Source organism: Eptatretus burgeri, chromosome 2, assembly GCF_056783735.1.
Source record: "Eptatretus burgeri isolate ZD-2024b chromosome 2, Ebu_testis_v1, whole genome shotgun sequence".
NCBI classification, from domain to species: Eukaryota; Metazoa; Chordata; class Myxini; order Myxiniformes; family Myxinidae; genus Eptatretus; species Eptatretus burgeri.
This window is the reverse complement of record NC_140962.1, coordinates 39372906-39395222: the sequence shown is the minus strand read 5'-3', so window position 1 is coordinate 39395222 and position 22317 is coordinate 39372906. Positions and strand designations below refer to the sequence as shown.

The 22317-nt window shown below is 42.6% G+C and overlaps 1 protein-coding gene across 1 annotated transcript in view; it reads right to left on the bottom strand.

Annotated features, from left to right (window-relative positions):
• The window catches only part of MSMO1 (methylsterol monooxygenase 1), a 63924-nt gene that overhangs the window by 9570 nt on the left and 32037 nt on the right, over positions 1 to 22317 (bottom strand). The window contains exons 5-7 of the mRNA XM_085853419.1: positions 20258 to 20406; positions 9864 to 9990; positions 9613 to 9767 (exon numbers count right to left, since the gene is read on the bottom strand). Coding sequence (XP_085709545.1) covers positions 9613 to 9767; positions 9864 to 9990; positions 20258 to 20406 — 431 coding nt within the window. The remainder of the gene's footprint in view (positions 1 to 9612; positions 9768 to 9863; positions 9991 to 20257; positions 20407 to 22317) is intronic.

Here is a 22317-nt window from a genome sequence, read left to right as displayed (position 1 = left end):
TCAGCGATGTGTTTTATGGCTCATAATGGAACGAACATAAACATCACACATGCACATACCCACAATGGCTTGAGCTTTGAGTAAAGGTTCTTACCAATACACCATCGAGACTGAGCATCACTGTTGAGCTTGTTGCTACTCTCTGCGCATACATGTTTCACTTCACAGAGTTGCCAGGTTTGAAAAGTGGAAATATCGTGTTGGAACCTCAAAATTATCGTACAATTCCCATGAACTATGTGGAAAAAATTTTTTTACCGGCGTTAACCCACAATACACAGCGATGTTTCAATTTGCAACTGTCAACCATCTTAGATTCGTAGTGTCATTCTAGAAATGGTCATTTCCATTCCTTCCTGGTTTTCCCTTACTGTACACGGCCTCGACTGTGGGCCTTTTTCCGCTCATGAATGCATCAATGCATGAGAGTTGTATAATGACACCTTAGCTAGAAACAGCCCTTAAAAAAAAAAATCAAAACATGGAAGCGTGTTGTGTATTATTATGCACCGCCTCGAATATAATGATCAAAACATCCTGATATCGAATATTAAAGGGGGAAATTTTTATATTTTCAGAAAGAGAATATAAATGTGATGTTACATGATAATTTTCATCACTTTGTGACGTCACAATGTGGATGGTTGAGCTTGACTGAAATGCCACAAAAAATGCAGTGAAGCTAGTAGAGAATATCAACTCCAGATTGTCAGAGGCATATTTGAAAGTATTGTTTGAAAAGAAAAATTAATAATTTGAAATACATTTCTCGGTTACTTTTTGTTGAGGAAACGGATTCTGACCATATTTTGATGATTCCGTGGCTTATTTAATGAGTAAATCGTATTTAAAATAATCGATTTTTCTCCATATTTATGCTACAATTCGGTAATTTTTGTTGTGGACTAACATACGACCACTTTCTGAACAAATTGTATTCACCTGCACACTGTGATGTCAATTTTTTTTAAATATCATGTAAATGACGAAGCCATAACCCTCGGCATAACCATAACCCTAACCATAAGCTTAGCCATAACCTTAACCTGATGTGTGCACGTTAACGGTCCACGTGCTCGGAAGTCAGAACTCGGAAGTGACGTGTACATTGCTTTTCTCAGTTGCTCTCTGTGCGCGTGCTTACGTGACGTTACGCCTGCATGAGGTGTGACGGAGAAGGTCAGAATCTTCCCAGAAGACTGAGAAAAATGTTATGAAATTTAAACTGAAAATTGAAGGTCGAGTACTTTATTTTTTGGAATTGCAAGAATTATCGTACAGTTGCAATTATCGATCGTTCATCGTACAAGAGGTTGAATTATTATCATACAAATACGATACTTATCAGACATCTGGCAACCTTGTCACTTCATTATCGGTAGCATGGCGGAGATTCCGAGGGTGCTCTTATTTGGTTATAAACATTTGAATAACCAACCCTTCCATATTCGGAGCGGAATCACCAAGATTAATGACACGCAAAAGACTGAGACTGGTCAAAAGTTTTGTTACCGATTGTAACCATTACACCACCGAGTCTGGTCAACGAGTTTGAATTAAAGCAATTAAACTGTCATTTTTATTTTTTCCTTGTCATTTATTTTACAGAGTACACAGGCCCACCTCAATCCCTCCATCCCCACCACAACTCAACCTCCCTCACCACCACCAGAACTGTCTTCAATCCTCCCCCCTCCTCACAAAGTTTCAACCCTCCTCCTTCCCCCCACCAAAGTCTCAACCTCACACTCTCAACCCTATCCCATATTTGCTCTCCCCACCCCTTCCGAACCCCAACTCACTGGCCTCCCCTACCATCACCCTCATAAAAGTGAAAGCACATTCTTACATCAACCATCCATTCTTACATGAGAAAGATAGACAGACAGGCATTCTGACAATTGTTGTAGGGTATTCCTACAACAGACAAATAAATAGATAGACAAGCCAGTAGGCGACATGGTAGTCGCGACATAATTCCATACTAGTCATACAGTTTTTGACAGATCGGGCTGAAATTTTTTGACAAAGAGGTTGATTATAGTGTGCATAAAAGCACGGAAGCCGATTTTTGATTTTCGAAAAATATATATATATATATAAATATTTTTCGGATTTTTTCAAAGAGTTCAAAGTCCCGTTGCTAAGCAACGGTGGTGTCCATAGGAACGGTGCTCAAAAGCATAGAACTAGATCCTGGTATGAACATACCAGTGAAGTTTCATCAAAATCGGTTGACTCCTCTGGCCTCCAGAGCTGTCCATTACATACGTACAGACAGATGGAAAACCTGAGAATAACGGTAGTCCAGCGACCACCCAATAGATTGATGGACAGATATATAACGACAGATACACAAACAAAGACACATAGATAGATAATGGAAAGACAGAGATAGACAAACAGACACAAACACAGACAAGCCGGTAGGCGGACATGGGTTGTCGATCAAGTCGAATTTAGTCGTTTTTCAGCCGTTACTTGCCAACAAAAGCATCCATAGCAACGGTTCTTTCTCACACATAACTAGGACTTACCATGAACCTACCATACCAGTTTCATGTATATTGGCTGCTCTTAGAGCACCCTTATTCTGGACATTTCCATCTGTCTGTCTGTCCACGAAACTTTGGTCAAGCCTAGGGGCTAAACCACTCAACCGATTACAATGAAATTTGGTAGGTAGGACCAATATTTCTGGGAATCGTGCGCTTTCGAATATGGGACCCCGCGCCCTAGCAACGGCATAGCAACGGCCCTTTAAAGTGGTCAAAAAATCGAAAAAAAAATCAAAAAATAAATGGAAAAATCCAATTTTAGAGTTCTGTGCGCAATCTATCTAGCTCCCTTCATGCCAATTTGCAGCCCGAACAAAAAATATTTGAAGGAGATAGGTTTTGGGCGAGTACATGTCGAACATTTCAGAAACGGTTAATTGGGAAGATCTCTAAGAGAAAGAGTCTGATTTTGATGAAACTTGGGTGAAATGTGTACAATGTGGCGAGCATGTACACAAAAATGAATGGTTGCTATGCACACCTCCGTTGCTTAGCAACAGCTAAACTACTTTATCGTACATCGTACACTTAATGTGGACTGTACAAAAAAATCAATACCTCCGAAACTGGACCTCTGAGGGACCTGTTTTTTTGTGCCCAAGGAGAATGTCTTACAGCATCATATAAAAAAATAAAATCTTTAGCGAATAGATAAATGGAATTACCAGGGCTGCCATTTGTTAGAGTCTCTTTGGAAAAATGCCTAAAATTTCACAAGGCGGGTTTCTGGGCGCAAACTAAGAGGGCTGTGATAATCATATTTATTGTGCTAAATTGATTGATAGCATGTACATGAATATCGGCTAGTCGCGTCGGCCAGCTTTACATCAAGAGCGAGCAGCCATGTCGCCTACCGGCTTATCTGACTCATAGTCTCTGAGATATAACGAACTTTGTTTTTTTATTGTTTTCGACCAGGGTTCATTCAAAGTCCATCTTCTCCGACAGTTTTCATAGGATCCAGCTGGAAATTTTTGACAATATGGCTGAATGAGCTGCCCACAATAGCTCGTGGCCCGATTTTTGAAAAAATTAATTTTTGAAAATTTCAAAGGTCCGTTGCTAGGCAACGGATGGGTCTATAGCAACGGTTCTCATTTGCACACAACTAGGTCATGGTATGAACCTACCAAACAAGTTTCATCAAAATCGCCATTGTATTAATGGAGCACTGGACCGAATAGACATACATAGAGACAGACAAGCCAGTAGGCGGACATGGGTAGTCGACTACCCAATAGAACCTGACGCGATGGGCCCGTTCGATGGGGAATGACCTGAGGATTAAGCACAAGAAACTTCATGATTCTAGCTTCAAGGGTTAATGCTGCAGATTATTTTTTCGTTAAAATACCCCCACATTTAGAGGTTTTTCGGCCGTTGCTAGGCAACGGAGGGGTCCATAGCAACGGTTCTCACACATAACTAGGACATACCATGAACCTATCATACCAGTTTCATGTATATCTGACTCATCGTCTCCGAGATATAACGAACTTCGTTTTTTTATTGTTTTCGACTCGGGTTCATTCAAAGTCTATCTTCTCTGACAGTTTTCATAGGATCCGGCTGGAAATTTTTGACAATATGGCTGAATGTACTGCCCACAGTCGCTCATGGCCCGATTTTTGATTTTCGAAAAAATTAATTTTTTATGATTTTTCAAAAATTTCAAAGTCCCGTTGCTCAGCAACGGTGGTGAGCATCGCAACAGTTCTCATTTGCACACAACTAGGTCATGGTATGAACCGACCAACCAAGTTTCATCGAAATCGCCATTGTATTAACGGAGCACTGGACCGAACAGAGGGACAGACAGACAGACAGACAGACAAGCCGGTAGGCGACATGGCTGCTCGCTCTAGATGGAAAGCTGGCCAACGCGACTAACCGATATTCATGTACATGCTATCAATCAATTTAGCACAATAAATATGATTATCACAGCCCTCTTAGTTTGCGCCCAGAAACCCGCCTTGTGAAATTTCAGGCATGTTTCCAAAGAGACTCTAACAAATGGCAGCCCTGGTAATTCCATTTATCTATTCGCTAAAGATTTTATTTTTTTATATGATGCTGTAAGACATTCTCCTTGGGCACAAAAAAACAGGTCCCTCGGAGGTCCAGTTTCGGAGGTATTGATTTTTTTGTACAGTCCACATTAAGTGTACGATGTACGATAAAGTATTTTAGCTGTTCCTAAACAACGGAGGTGTGCATAGCAACCATTCATTTTTGTGTACATGCTAGCCACATTGTACACATTTCACCCAAGTTTCATCAAAATCAGACTCTTTCTCTTAGAGATATTCGCAATTAACCGTTTCTGAAATGTTCGACATGTACTCGCCCAAAACCTATCTCCTCCTACAAATATTTTTTGTTAGGGCTGCAAATTGGCATGAAGGGAGCGAGATAGATTGCGCACAGAACTCTAAGCTTCGATTTTTCGATTTATTTATTTTTTTGATTTTTTTGACCACTTTAAAGGGCCGTTGCTAGGGCCCAGGATCCCATATTCGAAAGCACACGATTCCCAGAAATATTGGTCCTACCTACCAAATTTCATTGGAATCGGTTGAGTGGTTTAGCCCCTAGGCTTGACCAAAGTTTCGCAGACAGATGGAAATGTCCAGAATAAGGGTGCTCTAAGAGCAGCCAACAGCCAAACATATCGACTGAAATACTGATAATAAGGGTAGGAAAAAAAAAATTTGGACATTTTTTTTTTTTTCGACTAGATTGACTACCCAACAGACAGACAAACATATCGACGGAAATACTGATAATAAGGGTAGACTAGATTGACTACCCAATAGGATAAATAGACACAGATAGATAGAGAGGATATAAATAGATCAACAGACAGACACAGATAGATAGATACACACAGATATATAGATAGACAGCTCACACAAGGCATTGACACCATGTGAGCAAATTATTTTGTACGCCTCACATGTGCAGGAAAAGAAAGTGGAAGCATTAGTAAGGAGTCCCAGTTTCCGTTTGTAATGAATTCAAATTCATTGTTTTTTTACTATGACTCTCCATTGATAGCATAATACAGTCACTGACTGTAGAGACTGCTAAGGTTTCTCGGTAAAGTAAATTGATGGAAAGGTAGTTATACGCTGATAGAATTGACCGAATAATTTGTGGTTATATTTTTTTGTTAACTTCCGGTAGGTGTGTGAACCAACGACTCTGAGCATATACACCACGTGTGCAATAAAAAAAAGAATGCAACTCAAAATTGCATAAATATCGATGTTTGTAAGCCTCCGCATGCACTGTCTGGATAAAAGAGCACTTAAATTAGGTATCATCCAGCATTGTATGTGCTGTGGTTATGACATTTACCACATTTAGACACAATACAGCAGAACTTTGAAATTTGTTAGAAGTTGCTGGAAAGGCAAATTGAACATAATCTTGGCATGAAAATATAAACTTGGAGGACATAAACCTGGCTCTAAGGTTTGAAATGATATAACGCAAGATGCCATCTTGATTAATTATTATTTGTCTTACAAGGTGGAACTAGCAAGCATGTTGTCATCCTGCGTCTATTCAATCAGAGGAGCAGCATCGATGGAATCAGAGGCATGATCTGGCCTCCTCGTGGATGTCTACATATCAAGTATTTAAAAGCTAGTGGAATTTATATATTAAGTGTGCAACCAAAAAAAACAAAACATGCATTTCGACAAGCAACCCCTTTGTCCACAAAATATTTTTCATGCTGTATCATTTCTTCACAACCACTCCCACTCTTCTCATCTTATCTCCTCAAATTAGAAGACATGTTAAGTGACATTTGACTTCAAATCGTGATGCAAAGGTCCCCTTTGGCATGGAAGTTCCTTAGGGTCATAGAAACAAATTTATCCAAAGACACACGTCATATCTCAAAATCCAAGATGGCCGCCGTCGACCATTTTGGAAAACAAGGCCCAGTCAGAGCTCATGAACCGTTTGCCATAGAAACTATTATGATACATGTTTTCTAACTAACCTGAGGTCACTGAACTCATTTACGGTGACAATATTGCTTTCTGATGGATTTAAAGGTCAAATCATAGACAAAAATACATAAATGTTACATTTTTTCTAAAATGTATGAGAAAAAAAAATTGTGAGAACGAGACATGACTTAACATGTCTACTATATGATGGTTAGGTCGGACCCAACTCAGAAATGGTTTTCTCATGCTGAATTTAACTACACACGAGTTAGTCACATAATGTATCTATGTTATGTGACCTTTAATTTTTACTTTCAGATTCAAAGTGACCAATCCAAATGAGTTCCGATAACTGTGAAAGCACGCCTGCCACGATGGACTGGAGCCTATGTTTTATATGTCAATCAGACGAGACTCATAATCCAACTTCAGATCCCTCATCATCTGTTAAATTGAGAAACAATCCTGAAAGACTTTCAGCCACTTACAGACAGGTTGTGAACAATATCCAGGAACTCAATGAATTAGGTGAGCTGCCTGATTTTGTATTCGTAGAGAATACTGGTGACAGTGATACTCAGAATATAGTGCATCTGATGATGTCTAATCATGTAGTGTGGCACAAAGCTTGCAGGAATGCTGTCGGCAATCAGAAAGTGCAGAGAGCCAGGAATAAGCATCAAGGACAAGCGTCATTTAGCCCGGTAAAAACTCGTGCAGTCAGGTCAGTCACACAGACATCACCCTCTACATCTTTGAGCGAACCAGTTGACACTCCGTGTCTCTTTTGTGATGAAGTGGGCAACAAGAAAGAGCTCAGAAAAGCTGCTACACTTGGCTTGGATTAAAAAAAAAAATCAATGACTGTGCTCAGCTGTTGGGCAACAAACGCCTGTTGTCTAAACTGTCTGCTGGTGACTTCATCGCAATCAATGACGTCTATCATCGTGCGTGCCTGACTCGGTTGTATAGGAAAGTGGAGACAGTCGGATGTGACATCACTGATAGTCATAACACGCAGGTGATGTGAGCACATGTTCTCAATGAGTTACTTGACTTTATTGAAGATAACCGTGGTTCAGGGGAGTCGCTAGCAATGGCTCACTTGACGACCCTTTATGATAAGCGTATTGCTGCTCTCGGCTTTCCCTACATCAAATGCAATACAACACGCCTTAGAGAGGACATTGAGCGCATGATTCCTGACATCAAGGCAGTAAAGATTAACCGTTGCTGGTCTCTTGTTTTCGACGATGACCTATCCAAAGCTATAGTTGATATGAAAGACAATACATCAACTGAAGTCTCCACCCTGCACAAAGTAGCCAAGATCCTCCGTCGAGAATATCTTCAAATGCGGAAAGCTTTTACGGGTTCCTTCTCAACCTCATCTGAAGCTGAATCAATCCCAACCACTCTGCGTTCATTCCTGTACATGCTTCTTGATGGCCAATCTATCGATCAGCCATCTCCTGGATCGAAGAAGTCCAAGGTTGCAACATCAATTGGGCAGCAGATCATCTTCAACTCAGTTGCATGCAGATCCAAGAAACGTGACAGTGTTCCACGTCAAAACAGAGATAGGGAAACACCAGCTTCACTGTATATGGCTATGAAAGTACCTCTTCAAACTGGGCCGTGAATCTCTAATCGATGATTTGCATCAGCGAGGGTTATGCATCTCGTATGACCGTTTGAGAGTGCTTAGTACAGATATTGTGAATTCAGTCATTGGTCACTGGGAGCAGGTTGGTATGGTGGTCCCCCCTCAGGCAGTTAAACACGTTTTCACCACAGACGGTTTTGACAACATTGACCATAATCCATCCTCTACGACAGCAACATCAGCCCTCCATGGAACATGCATCAGCATTCACCAGCACTTCTCGTCAGACACACAACAAGTTGCGAATCTTGATGAGATCCTCAATCCAGATGAGATGGGGAAGAAGACTGTGCAGTCCATTTGCAAGTGTAAGACTGAATTGCAAAGCTCCTTGTAAGTGCTGCGTGCAGAGACAGCGCTGTATGCTTCTCTGCAGATGTCAAGGTTCGTGCACCCACACTGGCAGGATGTACCAGGACAAGAGAGGAGAGGAGGAAGAACTTGTGTAATTACGACATTGTGCGATGGATAATCTAATTACCTCAAATTTTCTGGATGCGAAAAACAATAAAATTTGTTATAATTTGTATTATTTTTGGGATTTCACCTTCAAATGCATAGCTGATGCCGGAAATGAATTCAGCGACCTCAATTTAGCTAGAAAACGCGTCATAATAGTTTCTATGACAAACGGTTCATGAGCTCTGACTGGGCCATGTTTTCCAAAATGGTCGACGGCGGCCATCTTGGATTTTGAGATATGACGTGTGTCTTTGGATAAATTTGTTTCTATGACCCTAAGGAACTTCCATGCCAAAGGGGTCATTTGCATCATGATTTGAAGTCAACACCCTATTTTGTGCACTTAACATGTCTACTAAATGTAATCCCATCCGCATACGTATCATATGAAGGACCCTTTTGTACAGTAATCAAAGGTTATGATGAATATGATGAAATAGTAATGCACAGTCAATAAACTTCTGTAAGCCTGGTGTTAAGGTGGCTTAATGGTTAAGGTGGCTGGCTTAAGATATTAGGGTCTTGAGTGCAAGCCCCTGTCCCATTATTAAATGAACACCAGGTGGGTTGAACCAGGCTATCATCCTTCTGAGGTTGGCAAAATGAATACCAGCTTACTGGTAACAGGGGTTATTGGATCAGTGGCACAGCTGTGCCCCCAGAAAAAGATGCAGCTAAGTAGCCACAGGCTGTATACAAATAAATAAATAAACTTGCCGTGTGATACAGCATGAAAAATGTTTTCAAGCCTTGGCCCAGCCTGAATTAGCCATCGGGACCATAACTTTGCATTGGAATGCAGTCAGGAAAAATAGATTTTAAATAGCCTGGTTGTAGAGCTTAACCAGCTCGTTGAAAAAAAAAATCCATTTACAAATAAATATTTTGGATGATTAACAAAAACGTTATGGTTGAGAAGTGCTGAAATGCTGCATTGCAAGGTGTCGATGTGCCGTGCCTGTGGACATCGATGGTTTCCAAAAGGCGGCAGAGTACCCAGGCCCACAGCAGTGCCATATGAGAAGCAAACAGCAGTAGACCCAAGAAAAATCCAAATCCAAGGGTGATAGTCTCCACTGGATGTGCATATTCTGCCTGCAAGCCAAATGGAGCCTGCACATAACACAAACATGTCATAATGTGCAGCACTAGTTCTTGTGAAGCAGTAGTCATGGTTTGTATGCAATGAAAAAAAACAAGCACAATTACCGTGTAGCGATGGTGTATTTTGTGAACGTGTCGATATAGACGAGGGTGGTGGAGGAGGCGATGGAGAAAGTAATGCCAAGTGTCCTCCACAACTGCACAGCCAGCACATTGTGCTAACAGCGCCCACCTGAAACATTATTGTACAGTATTCCATTGAAATGAATGTCAGATTGCAATCTGTTGAAAATAACATTCTGCAACAGTTTTGTCATAACAATCATGATCACCTCTGAACCCACCTTTTTTATACACTCTTCTTTCCTAACCCTTTTCTTGCATTTCTCAATAAACATCCCCCCCCCCAATACTTCCACACCCAATATTTTGCAACCGTGTCTCATGGATTTCTAATTCCATGGCTTCTTAAGTATTCTTCGTTCGTATGCCACACAAGGCTGCAGCGTAGCATCATTGGCCGAGTGCATGGCTGTGCCGCCGATGCAATGCCCTCTGCTGGTTAGGGCAGGAATTTGTAATTTGCTCATTGTGCTGCTGATAGCTCTCCTACTCTTCGCAAAGGATACCGTGGGATCTTTAATGTTCACCAACCAATGCCGACTGATGTGATGCCCAGTTTAATGTCCATCCAAGAGACAGCACACACATTGATGAATCACCCTGTCTGTGAAACACTGGAATGACAGTTCATAGCTGGGTCGGGATTCAAACCCAGGCTAGACAGCTTTTAGGTGAGTATGCGACAGGACATCTAGTTTAATGTCCATCCAAGGGATGGCCCACATTGATGAATCACCCTGCCTGCAGCAGACATGTAGATTCTCCCTGCTGCTCACTCAAGCAACGAAATGGGTATACATAACAAAGTTGGTTATACTGTATTTTCTCACTTTGGTTTGCATCATTGTGGTACCTAATAAATAAATAAAAATGACAGGTACATTCATGCTTTATGTTTTGACCTAAAAAAAAAAATCATTGTGAAATAAACGGGCAGACTTGATCTTCATACGTTCAATTAAAATGGCACGAGTTCTTTACGCTCCCATAATTAACAACATTTGTTCTCAAACTTTAATGTGAAAAGGAAAAGATAAAGGAAAGTGTTATAGTTACAATGATGTTCTTCTTGTGTATGGCAGCTTGGCTGCTGGGTAGCTATCATTTTGTTGGGGCAAGACTATGCCACCGATGTTGTGCCCCTTTACCAGCGAGCTGGTACTCATTTTGCCGACCGCAGAAGGATGACAGGCAGAGTCAACCCCACCTGGTATTAATTAAACACCAGAGCAAAATTTGAACTCAGGACCCTAGAATCCTAAGCCAGCCAACACCAGGCTTAGTAACTATGATAAGTTTACTATTGAAAAACTATCACACAAAAGGTGAAAAACATGATTGTTTTTCATTCCAAGGTACACGCAAATCCATGACAGAAATCGCTTTCGCCCAGCATCGAGTGCTAACCAAGATGGCGCCCTGTAGCTACACCACGGTCTGTGAATTGTGAATGAAAATGAGCATTCTACCTATTTTCACTTCAGTGGGTGGATCGGAGCACTACGAGACAAAACCTCCTGGCAAACGCTCAGCAGATCCAGACGCGCGATGGATCGAGATTCCAGATCGAGACGCATGGTACACGAGAGTGCCCACCAATTCACAGGCAAAGGCTGCTTGAATGCCTCTTGTTCAGAGTATCAAGAACCTTAAAGCTTTTAAAACCAACAGGTTTATTCCCGAACCACAATAAAACCAGGGGAAGATTGACCCGACGAAAGGATTATGACGGCGGGTTGGGAGGGAAGAAAGGGGGAAATATCGAATCGACAATAAATAATTATCTACAATGTGAATAAAAACGATGGTGCCACACACCAGACTCAGACCCTGATGGGGAAAGGGACAAAAACCGGGGAACTCAGTTCTGGTGGTGGCGGGGACGATGAGGTGATGACCAGGATGATGAGACGAAGCAGCAGGAAGATGAAACGGGCACAGGGCAAAGAAAACAGACAGGTAGGACGACCTCCTCAAAACTCTCGAAGAACTTGATGGTCCGATTTTTTTCCTCAGTTCTTTTCCCCACAGTCAATTCTCTTCACGTCATGTTCGCCTCAGACTTTCTCCTCAGACTTCGACGTGCCTCATCTTTTACCTCAGAACTCCCTCTCCGACACATCCAATTGTCTGATTCGCTCCTCCCTCTTCTCCCTGGGCAACAAAAACCTCCACCCTCCTCTCCCCAGGCGATCCAAGCTCTGCCCCTCGAGAGGCGACAACCGTATAAACCCGGACTGTATAAAGGAAGACCTCAACACGTTTGTGTTTGACCAATCCTTGTATCAACAGAGCTGTTGGGGATCTAGGGGAGTTTGAAAATTAAAAAACGTAAGATCACTGCTGAATACCAGTTGATGGAGCATACCAAGTTTTGAAGACAATGTCACCATGCAACTGAACTACGGAAGTCCTCCATTATCAAACTTGAGGAGGACTGGATGGGATGTTGATGACACCGATGAAACTGCCTCTCATTCGAATTAGATTCACCAACTTAATGTCAAACTCGCTATACCTCAGTTTGAGCAGCAGAGAGAGAGAGAGAGAGAGAGAGAGAGAGAGAGAGAGAGAGAGAGAGAGAGAGAGAGAGAGGAGAGAGAGAGAGATCAGGACCATACTCTGTGCAGAACGATTGGCTGAGCAGTTTCATCCAGCCATGAATTCATACCATGGTTGGCTCTTACTGTCTCGTCGAAAATTTGGAATGGACTGAAAATTTCTGTGTATGTGTAATTCCATCCATCCTTTGAGACCATACTCCATGCAAGGCATTGGTGCTGCCTTAGCAGTCTCCTTGGCTATTGGGCACAATACTGGACGGGTCACCACTCCGACACAATATACTTGCAAGATGGTACTCATTTTGCCGACCTCAGAAGGATGACAGGCCGAGTTAACCCCACCTGGTATCAATTCAACAGCCGAGCGGAATGATACGTAACCAATTGAATATCTTAAGCCTAAGTCACATTTGCTCTCCGGCTAGGATACGGCAGCCATACCCCCCCCCCCCTGAATTGACAGAAACATGCGGCGGCCGCAGAGTTTCTGAGGTGGCCTCAGGGTGGCTACGCCGTATGGCTATCTTTTACAGGCCGTAGGGGTTGCCGTGGAATTATAACTTTTTTCATTTCTACGTTGGCCGTAGCAATTCGACAAGCCAAGCTGTGACGTAGATGTGTTCCACGTCAACCGTATGTAGGGCATACGGTGGGCTTGCGTTATTCGTGCGGCTGCTGTAGGATCTTATCAATGAAAAATGAATTTTGCCAACCCCCAAAAAATTACGGCAGCCGCACTATTTCCACGGTCACCATAGGGTAGTCCTAAGGCGTCCCTGTGTTCAACGTACGGTGGCCTTGCGGTCTGTGTGACTACCTACGGGCAATGCAGGGTCGACGCACGGTTCCCCTATGCCCACCGTGCGTCCTACGTACGGCCTCCGTGGCAGTCTGCGTCGACCGTGCGTCCACCGTGTGCTACCGCAAGAGAGGTGTTTGCCTATACTCCGAACTGGTATATTCAGTTTTATATATATATATATTCTTTCTTCTTCCTCTTTCGGCTTGCTCCCGCTAGGGGTCGCCACAGCGGACCAACTGTCTCCATTTTGCTCTATCCTCCACATCTTCCATTGACACTCCAACCACCCGCATGTCCGCCCTCACCGCATCCATGAACCTCTTCTTTGGCCTTCCTCTTCTCCTCCTGCCTGGCGGCTCCATCTTCAACATCCTTCTCCCGATATACTCCGTTTCCCTCCTGTGCACATGTCCAAACCATCGCAATCTCGCCTCTCTCACTTTGTCTCCAAACCGTCCTACCTGCACTGTCCCTCTAATACACTCATTTCTTATCCTATCCATCCTCGTCACTCCCAACGAGAATCGCAGCATCTTTAACTCTGCCACCTCCAGCTCTGCTTCCTGTCTTTTTGTTAGCGCCACCGCCTCCAAACCATACAACATAGCTGGTCTCACTACCGTCTTGTATACTTTCCCCTTCACTCTTGCAGCTACCCTTCTGTCACAAATCACTCCTGCAACTCTTCTCCACCCACTCCATCCTGCCTGCACTCTCTTTTCACTTCTCTCCCACACTCTCCGTTACTTTGGACAGTTGATCCCAAGTATTTAAACCAATCCACCTTCCCCACCTCAACTCCTTGCAACCGCACCATACCACCACCCTCCCTCTCATTTACGCACATGTACTCCGTCTTTCTCCTACTGACTAACATTCCCCTTCTCTCCAGTGCGTGCCTCCACCTCTCAAGGCTCGATTCAGCCTGCTCCCTACTCTCCTACAGATCATGATGTCATCCGCGAACATCATGGTCCATGGAGAACTCCAGTCTGATCTCGTCCGTCAACCTGTCCATCACCATTGCAAACAGGAAAGGGCTCAGAGTCGATCCTTGGTGCAATCCCACTTTAACCTTAAACCGGTCCGTCATTCCCTACCGCACACCTCCCCGCTGTCACACTGTCCTCATACATATCCTGCACGATCCTCACATACTTCTCCACCACTCCCGACTTCCTCATACACAGCCACAACTCCTCTCTTGGCACCCTATCATAAGCTTTCTCTAAATCCACAAACACACAATGTAACTCTTTCTGGCCTTCCCTATGCTTCTCCATCAACATTCTCAAAGCAAACATCGCATCAGTGGTGCTCTTTCCTGGCATAAACCCATATTGCTGCTCACAGATCGTCACCTCTCCTCTCAACCGAGCTTCCACTACTCTTTCCCACAACTTCATGGTGTGGCTTAACAACCTTATCCCTCTGTAATTTCCACAGCTCTGCACATCACCCTTATTCTTGAAAATCGGAATCAGTACACTTAATCTCCACTCCTCCGCCTTCCTCTCACTTTCCAAGACTTTATTAAACAATCTGGTTAACAACCCCACTGCCATCTCTCTAAGCACTTCCATGCCTCCACTGGTATTCCATCTGGGCCAACCGCCTTTCCACTTTTCATCTTCTTCATAGCAGTGCTGACTTCATCCTTACTGATCCACGCCACTTCCAGATTCACTATCTCCACCTCTTCCAACCTTCTCTCTCTCTCATTTTCTTCATTCATCAGCTCCTCAAAGTACTCCATCCACCTTCTCAACACACTCTCCTCGCTCGTCAGCACATTCCCATTTGCGTCCTTTATCACCCGAACCTGCAGCACATCCTTCCCAGCTCGGTCCCTCTGTCTTGCCAATCGGTACAAATCCTTTTCCCCTTCTTTTGTATCCAACTTCTCATACAGCTCGTCATATGCCTTTTCCTTGGCCTTAGCCACCTCTCTTTTTTGCTTTTCGACGCCACTCCTTGTACTCCTGCCAGACTTTCTTCATCTCTCTGACTATCCCACTTCTTTTTAGCCAACCCCTTCTTCCTTATACTTTCCTGTGCTTCCTCATTCCACCACCAAGTCTCCTTATCTTCCTTCCTCTGTCCAGATGTCACACCAAGTACCTTCCTAGCTATCTCCCTCACAACTTCTGCTGTCGTTGCCCAATCATCCCACCCATCTTTACCACCATCCAACGCCTGTCTCACCTCCTCCCTAAATTTCACGCAACAGTCTTCCTCCTTCAGCTTCCACCATCTGGTCCTTGGTTCAGCCCTCACTCTCTTCCTCAACCTCACCTCTAAAGTCATCCTACAGACCACCAATCGATGCTGTCGAGGCTACACTCTCCCCTGCCACAACCTTACAGTCACTAATCTCTTTCAGGTTGCATCTCCTACCAAGATGTAATCCACCTGTGTGCACTTTCCTCCACTCTTGTATGTCACCCTGTGTTCCTCCTTCTTCTTGAAATACGTGTTTACCACTGCCATTTCCATTCTTTTGCAAACTCTACCACCATTTGCCCTTCCACATTTCTCTTGTTGAGACCGTGCCTCCCCCATCACCTCCTCATCCTCTTTATTCCCTTCCCAACATGTCCATTGAAATCTGCTCCAATCACCACTCTTTCATCCTTGGATACACTCTCCACCACTTCATCTAACTCACTCCAGAAATCTTCTTTATATTCCATCTCACACCCCATATGTGGGGCATATGCACTGATGACATTCATCATCACCCCTTCAATTTCCAACTTCACACTCATCACTCGGTCAGACACCCTCCTCACCTCCAATACCCTCTTGACATGATCTTCCTTCAGGATTATCCCGACACCATTTCTCCTCCCATCCACACCATGGTAGAACAGTTTGAAACCACCTCCAATGCTCCTCGCCTTACTCCCCATCCACTTGGTCTCTTGTACACACAGTATGTCCACCTTTCTTCTCTCCATCATATCAGCCAACTCTCGCCCTTTGCCAGTCATCGTCCCAACAGTCAGAGTTCCAACTCTCACCTCCCACACTTCTACCCTTCCCCCTCTCCCACTGCCTCCGGACTACGCCTTCCCCGTCTCCTTCTCCTCCTTCGCCCAGCAGTAGCACAATTTCCACTGGTACCCTGCTGACCACCGGTACCGGTGGCGGTCAGTAACCCGGGCCTCCACCGATGCGATATGGAAATTCGTTTTGTTGCCCGCATAATGATTTGGCATAGGTTTTTACGCCGGATGCCCTTCCTGACGCAGCCCTGGTCGCCTCTTACGACACACAGGGATATGGTACACCTATTCTAACCGGGGCATACACCGGGGCCAGTACAACTGGTGCTCATTTCGCCGAGCTCGGAAGGATGGCAGGCTGAGTCAACCCCCCCTGGTGTTTTCGACTTGGTTTATATATATATATATATATATATATATATATATATATATATATATATATATATATATATATATATATATATATATATATATACATATATATATATATATATATATATATATATACATACATATATATATATATACATATATGTATACATATACATATATGTATACATATTTTATATATATATATATATATATATATATATATATATATATATATATATATATATATATATATATATACATATATGTATACATATTTTATATATATATATATATATATATATATATATATATATTATAGTTAAAGTATATTTAGTTATATATCCTGGTATATTCCGAACTGTTATATTTTTTATTTCAGTAAAAAAAGAACTGATATATATATATACCCACTCATTACCGTCCGTCTGGCCGCATGTTCGCCTTAGGGCCCCCCTACGGTCGCCTTGCGTGCACCTTGAGGCTACCTTGCGGATACCTTGAAAATTATATGGCCGCCACAGGGACGCCCTAAGGTCACCGTGTGACATCAACTCAAAGACCGTACGGCACCCCCACGTTTTCTGTCTCCACAATTTCTAAATACACCGTGCGGCTCCCCAAAAAATAAAAACTTGTGTGACTGCTACATTGTGTGACCGTGGAAATACTGTGGCCACCCTATAATTGCTAGTGTCGTATGAGGTCTGTATGAATATCCCTGTGTGTCGTATGAGGCGACCAGGGTTGCGTCAGGAAGGGCATCCGGCGTAAAACATGTGCCAAATCACTATGCGGATCATCCGCTGTGGCGACCCCTAATGGGAGCAGCCGAAAGAAGAAGAAGAAGAAGTATATTCCGAACTGTTATATTTTTTATTTCAGTAAAAAAAGAACTGATATATATACCCACTCGTTACTGTGGAAATACTGTGGCCACCCTATAATTGCTAGTGATTCCATTGATTGAACTTGAATAATGGAAATCTTTTCTCCTTCAGGAATGGGACATGGTAATCATGTGTAAGAAAAATTATTCAAATTTTCCTTTAAAAAAAAAAATGTGCCAAATCACTATGCGGATCATGCGGATGATCCGCTGTGGCGACCCCTAATGGGAGCAGCCAAAAGAAGAAGAAGAAGAAGTATATTCCGAACTGTTATATTTTTTATTTCAGTAAAAAAAGAACTGATATATATATACCCACTCGTTACCGTCCGTCTGGCCGCATGTTCGCCTTAGGGCCCCCCTGCAGTCGCCTTGCGGGCACCTTGAGGCTACCTTGCGGATACCTTGAAAATTATATGGCCGCCACAGGGACGCCCTAAGGTCACCGTGTGACATCAACTCAAAGACCGTACGGCACCCCCACGTTTTCTGTCTCCACAATTTCTAAATACACCGTGCGGCTCCCCAAAAAATAAAAACTTGTGTGACTGCTACATTGTGTGACCGTGGAAATACTGTGGCCACCCTATAATTGCTAGTCGCCGTAGATTTTGTAGACCCTATGGCCGCCGTGCCAAATGTGACTTATGCCTTAACAAAGGGTAAGTGCAGCTAACAGTGAACATCTGTTGTTAATAAATAAAACCTTTTTCCACGACAACCTTAGGAACAGTTAAGGGAGAGATAGAAGACCTTCCAACTCTTAGTATGCATTCCAAACAGTAGGAATAGTGATTTCTACTTGCCAGAAGACAATGTTTAAACGCATTTCCTGTGCTGGAGTTGAACAAACCTTTTGATTCATAACAACACAGTTCAAACATCTTTCGAGGCAGAACACATTTACCAAATTCTCATTAATATTGTGGTCAATGTTCAAGTGCATTTCAAATCGTTCACCCGTCTTCCCACAAATCACGTGAATGCATTAATAACCATCGAGTCACCATCCAGAAATTTTTAAGACAACACATTATGGCACTTCGAGGCTAAATCTGAATTTTTTTTCTATTTTTTACCCCATGGGGTCTTACACCCCACGGGGTCTAAGCGCCGCTCACGTTCTCTCTTTTCTTGTGTACAGTTCATTTGAACGTCTATTTCTCCATTATTCATGAACAGAATTCGATGAAAATTGACAGGCATATACTAGACACATATGCGCAGGCATTAACTCAGCCCAAAGTGCGATTGCGGCCCTTCGGGCCGAGGATCGGCCATTCTTGGCCTATTTTCTTAAAATTGTTATTTCTCGGTTATTAGTGGACGGAACTGAACCAAACTTGACAGGTATATTCTAGAGACCATCCCCAGGCAATAACTGAACCCAAAGTGCGATTCTGGCCCTTTGGGCCGAAAAACGGCCCTTTCAGCCCATTTTCTTAAAATTGTTATTAGATATATATATATATATATATATATATATATATATATATATATATATATATATATATATATATATATATATATATATATATATATATATATATATATATATATATATATATATAGTAAATGCGCTGGGCAATGCCCAACGCAAAATTAAATCGCAAATGATGATATGAAACTAGCCTCACTCTTGTGAGGTGTTCTGGTTTCTTTTACTGATGCGATGAAAATCTTACCAAATTTCAAAACTATCTGTCATCCGTGCAATCGCTCACCTGAGAGTTGTACGAATGAACTCCCACGGGGTATGTTCGCAATTCGAACTAGTTTTTTAACAGTTCAAATATTTTAATGAGAATGGACAGGCCATGTGTACATCAACTTTTACACAAATGACAACACATTCAGTTGCATTAAAAAAGATTGCTTCATTCACTAACATGCGGCAAACAGGTAAAAACTCTAATTTGTCAGCATTTCAAAGAAATGTGGGGTGCAATTTTAGCATAAAACTAAATAATTTTGATAACAAATTATCAATTATATAAATCATTTGAGTAAACAAACAAATTATTAATTACATTAATTATTTTAGAGTATAAATAAATTATTTTCATTTTTCATTTTAAAGAGGAATGATCAAAGATACAATTAAATATCATGAATTTGAATATGGCAATTTTGTCCAATCATGGGCAAACCCTTTATGCATCGATCTAGTTATCACGGGGCTTAATTTTTACCAATCACAGTTTTTGAGCAGAGTTGTGACGGTTAACTCGAACCACAAGCTTTTTGAGGTTTCTCACGCACTGTTAATAATGGTGCCGAAGCATTTAAACGATGGAAAAAAAGTGATTTTATTTTATTCATTCACTGGTTTACGGAGCTGCAGAACGATTTATAAAAGAAACACATCGAAAGATTACAAAGGGAAACGGTTAAAGAGATTAATTGAGGAGGAATGGTGGTCGCTTTAGACGTTTAATCTGCTTTTGAATGTTTAATCTCCTTCAATACAGCAGGAGACTTAATCATAAAGCCGATATATTTATGTTTCATGTTTATTTCAATTGTGATGCGTTTATTTCTGGCTGCCGCCAACCTTCCTCGACATTTTCTCGAAGTCCAGGAACCTAACTCCCTTTTCTCATAGCCCCTTGGTTTTAACTATCGTAGTTTTGAATATTGTAGCATTTTCCAGGAACATAACCCCCGTGATATTTAAGGGTTTACTACATATAGTAGTTCGGTGTGGTGTAATTTTCTGCAATGTAATATTTAGTATACAGTACCAATTGGGCATGGTCTCCCAGCTGTAGTTCAGGCCCAGGAACTCCGCACAGTGGAAGGTGCAGGCAATCATGGGGAGTTGCACAAAGAAGTGACTGAATAACAGAAGCTGTAAACAACGCCACTGGCCTTGCCAAGTCTCTGTCTTCGACTGACAGAATAAAGGTACAAAATGGGGGGAGGGGTGGAAGAATGAAGATTGTAAAGTGGGATACAGCAATGAAAATATACATACATATATATATATATATATATATATATATATGAAAAGGAAGGGAGGGCATTAAAGAATAATAATAATAACAACAAAAACTATGCATTTATTCATTGACCCAAGGGTGGTCCATGTAACACCAAGGTCTAATCTTTTACCATGAGTTAAATTTTTTTCTTCCTGACAATTAGACTCCAAACAAACTTTTCACTCAGTATTAGACCATGAACTTCAAGATATTTCACTGAGCATTTTCATCATGTTTGACTGCCTGGCAGCCATTTACAAACAAAATGTCTCGTTAGCCAATTGTACAATAACTGCTTGATAATCACAAATTATGCAAACGTCATCAGAAATGCCAGGTAGGAGAGTGATATTGGAATCTACTTCACGGGTTCCAGCTAGTATGAATATAATTTGTATACAAAGTGAGACAGAGCAGTTTTACCACCACATTGAGTCAATGGTAGTTCCAGTTTGTTTTCCCTCAACGTGGACCAGTCAATCCCCCTCCACAAATTGGAATGGAAAAATCCACAAGAGAGGATTAAGGGTTCTGGTGTGAGAATGTGATCGGACATTCGTACCATGAATATCTTCAGAGAGCAGGACGGAACAGAGCAGATCTCACAACCTGAGTTTTCGGTAGGATTGTAATTGTTAGAATCTTTCTTGATTTGACATTGTGGTATGTAGTGGTGTCTGCCATTATTTTTGTATTCCCTTGGTGCAGACTTGTGGCTGTGCTGTGTGATGCATTTGCTTGGAGGAGGTCACATCTGGGGCCTTGTCCTCCAGGCTTGACAGCCGGGGAGAGTGACAATTATGGTGTTACAAAGGAGTTATGTGGTGATTATGTCTTGTGTTTCTCCTGTTTTTGTCACAAGATGCTATTCGTGTGCAGTTTTGATTAATTAGTGAACCTAATTTACTGTTTATTAATATGGCATCTACTTGATGTCATACTGTTGCCGGGCCAGGTATCGGCGACGAGCACGACCACCAGATGGAGCAGTGGAGTCGGCTCCACCGATCACCTGGAATTTATAGGTCGTCACCCCGGATAACTCCCTTATCGGACCAAAGTTCGCTTATAGGTCGACCACGCGAGGTAGGGTCAATTGCCAATTTAAATTTACCTAAATACCCACGATGTCCAACTACCGGGGAAATTCACCCTCGATGGCACCCATACGGAACGAGCTGCTAGCGTACTCGAACCGTGCGTAACCCGAGCGGACGGTTACCAAAGTCCCGTCGGTCCAAATATCCCATTACAGTGGCAACCGCCTGGCTAATTCTCCAACACGCACCATGTTAACCCAATAAAAGAAACACAAAAACAAGCTGATTCATTCAACAAATGGATATTTATTTATAATAGTGTGGGAGGGGAACACGTAAAGGGCAGAGTTATCTGACTACAAGGAATGAAATGCAAATCATGTACAAGACACTTAACAGTTGCTACTTCAAGACGGGCCCACACACAGACACACACACAGAAACAGACCCCAATAGTCTTTATTGAAGGCCTCCAGCTCGAGGACAGGGAGCTGGAGACCAGAGCCTGCGCTTGGACCTGTCCACCTCGTGTGGTCTTCGATGATCTGGCTCGGCAGGACTCGAACCCGCAACACGATGCCGCTCCAAGCACCAGGGATGGAGGAAAAGTGCCGGACACCAGGTGGACGAGACGAGGGACGACCCGAGCACTGCCAAGATGACCGGACCAAACGAGTCGATCTCCGGCACCTCGAACCCGATCGTCCAACCCTAACCAGACCAGACCAGACGATTCGATCTCCGGTACCTCAAACCCGATCGCCAAACCCTGACCAGACG